General features: G+C 44.5%; 1 protein-coding gene across 1 annotated transcript; it reads right to left on the bottom strand.

Annotated features, from left to right (window-relative positions):
• Window positions 1-1,970: 1,970 nt before the first annotated feature.
• Window positions 1,971-2,894, bottom strand: LOC117349701 (olfactory receptor 11G2-like). Its single transcript, XM_033923295.1, has one exon. The coding sequence runs from the start codon at window positions 2,892-2,894 to the stop codon at window positions 1,971-1,973; it is 924 nt and encodes a 307-aa protein (XP_033779186.1).

Here is a 2,894-nt window from a genome sequence, read left to right as displayed (position 1 = left end):
CTCTCCTACACCAGATCTAGCATCTTTATCCCTCTCTCATTTCTCTGCTGACCCCCTTTCCAGCATCAATCTCTCTCTACTTTCTCATTCCTGTCTCTCCCCTTTCCCTCTAATCTCCCTGCCAGCTGTTTCCTTCCTTTTTACCTTCTCCCTTCCCTCCTCCCCCCTATCCAACAGTAGCTCTCTTCCCATCTCTTTCCCTCTTCCCCTCCCAGCAGCATTTCTCTTTCTACCTCTCTCCAGGTGCAGTAGCAGCTCTCCCTTTATCCATCAGCTTCCCAGCCTCCAACAGTGGCTTCCTCTCCTTCCAGCAGATCTCAGTACTTGCCTGCAGCAGTGATTTCCTTAGGCAGCCTTGGGTCCATTGCCGCCTCTGAGGAAAGGGGAAGTTGCCAAAGTGAATCACTGACCTGGTAAGTACAGAGCTGCTAGGAGAGGAGACAGCCACTGTTGAAGGCTCCCCATGATCTTACTCCTGCTGTGCCCTGCATATTCGCGACCCCCCCCCCCCCAAGCCGGCAAAAACAGCTTTGCACCGCAGGTCCTGCCGCCCAAGATAAGCCGGAGGCCCCTACTTGCCGCATCCTGCACATGGGCAGACTCTCAGCACAAACGCTGCTGATGGCCCCAATCGACACGCTGACCTCCTCGCGCACGCTGACCATCTCCTCTCTTCCTGCACTTTACCCGCGGCCCTCTTCGGCCACTCAGCAGGGGCAGCGATCAAGACAGGCTGCCGACGTCGGGACCTTCCCTCTCTGAGTTCCGCCTATTTTGTTTCAACTTCCTGTTTCCGCATAGGCGAGACTCACAGAGGGAATGCCCGACATCAGCAGCCTGTCTTGATCGCCCGAGGCTGGGAGGAACAGAAGATTTCTGCGAACACCACCGGGGCAGGAATTTTAACGGCGTCCATCTCGCCGGTCCTGTGCGGACCGGCAGGAATTTTCTGCGGACCGACACCGGTCCGCGGACCGGCGGTTAAAGAACTGTGAACTAGACTACAATCTCCAAGTCTATTCACCATTTTAGAAAAAATAATTTATGGATATGGGGCAAAAATGTCCATGTCAGATTTTATAAGTTTCAAGTTTATTAGGATTTTATATACCGCCTATCAAGGTTATCTAAGCAGTTTTACAATCAGGTACTCAAGCATTTATTTCTGCCTTCAAAATGAAACAAGTTAAAATCAAGGCCTCACCCACTTAATTGGCAGCACTTACATATATGGGTTTGCCAAATGATTCAGCAATTTATATATGGAAGTTTGTGAATCACTACTTCCAGGTGTAAATGCTGATACCTAAATGTGGAAGCTGCTGGACTTCTCCCACTTCGCATGCTGCCAAAAATGTGCATTCACTCCTGCAAGTATTATATAAAAGGCTCTGTACTGCTAGATTTTTTTTTTTTCTAAAATACTGCTGGAATTAAGAATGTCCAGAGCTGAATTTCTCAATTCCAATCTCTATGCTATGTGTAAAATAGGTTTAAAAAATATATATATTAGAAAGAGATATTTAGAAATCCTGGCTTTCCTAAGGACAGGTTTGAGAAGCATTTTGCTAAATACTAAATAGGAATTGGTGGAATGAGGTATTATGACATCACAATATGAAGGACCACTGAAAAGTTCTTAGCCCAACCAAGAAGAGAATGTTGTGGAGCCACGAAACTCATAAGTTATTCCACGCTTTTAATTTCAATGAGGCAAATGCATCTAGTAAATGGGCACAATTATAGGGAAACCAAGCCATTGTGACAACACCGATGAGGTTGACTCTTACGCATTGGTGGAATGAGGCATTATGATATCACAATACGAGGGGACATTGGAAAGTTCTCAACCCAACCAAGAAGAGAATGATGTGGAACCATGAAACTTACACTTTTCACTTCATTCTCTTATTGGTTGGGCTGAGAACTTTCCTGCGGCTCCTCGTATAGGCAAAGTGAAGAATACATTCCTAGAATCTTATCACCTTTTTCACCACCTCCAGGACCTCCTTGTTCCTTAGGGTGTAGATTACTGGATTCAATAGAGGAGTCACAACTGTGTAGAACACTGCTATTACTTTATCAAAGGGAAACGGGTGATTCCCTGAAGGCCTAATGTACATATAGATAACACACCCAAATATAATGGACACCACCATCAGGTGGGAGGCACAAGTAGAGAAGGCCTTACGGCGCCCAGATGCAGATGGGATTCTTAATATAGTTCGTATAATGAAAGCATAGGAGATGAAAGTACAGGAGGAGTTACTGAGTAACAATAAAGCAATATATACTGTAACGACCACTTCTGTTGAATAGTCTCTCATACAAGAGAGTTCCATAAGAGGTCCTGGGTCACAGAGGAAATGATTAATCTTATTTGGGCCACAGAAATTCAAATTTGATATTACTATTATGGGAAACAATGCCCAGAGGAACCCAAGAATCCAGCAAGAAGCAGAAAACCAAAAACATTTGTTATTGCTCATTAAGATATTGTAGCGGAGAGGATGACAGATAGCCAGATATCGGTCGTAACCCATGACGGTGAGAAGAAAATGCTCAGTTGCACCACAGCTGAAGAAGAAGTAGAACTGTATAAAACAACCTTTGAATGAAATAGAGTTAATCTCAGAAAGTAAGCCAGAAAGCATTTTGGGAATAATAGAAGTCGTGTACCATATTTCAAGAAAAGACAGGTTGCAAAGGAAAATGTACATAGGTTTCTGGAGGGAGGTGTTGTACTTCACCAACGTGATGATGGATATATTTCCAATCAGTATGAGAAAGTAGAGCACTAGGAACAGTGCAAACAGAGCAACTTGTGATCTCCAATTCATGGTGAGCCCATAAAGAATGAATTCGGTCACTTTTGTTTGGTTTCCTCCTTGCAT

The sequence above is a fragment of the Geotrypetes seraphini genome, chromosome 16 (genome assembly GCF_902459505.1).
Source record: "Geotrypetes seraphini chromosome 16, aGeoSer1.1, whole genome shotgun sequence".
NCBI classification, from domain to species: Eukaryota; Metazoa; Chordata; class Amphibia; order Gymnophiona; family Dermophiidae; genus Geotrypetes; species Geotrypetes seraphini.
This window is presented reverse-complemented; position numbering and strand designations above follow the sequence as displayed.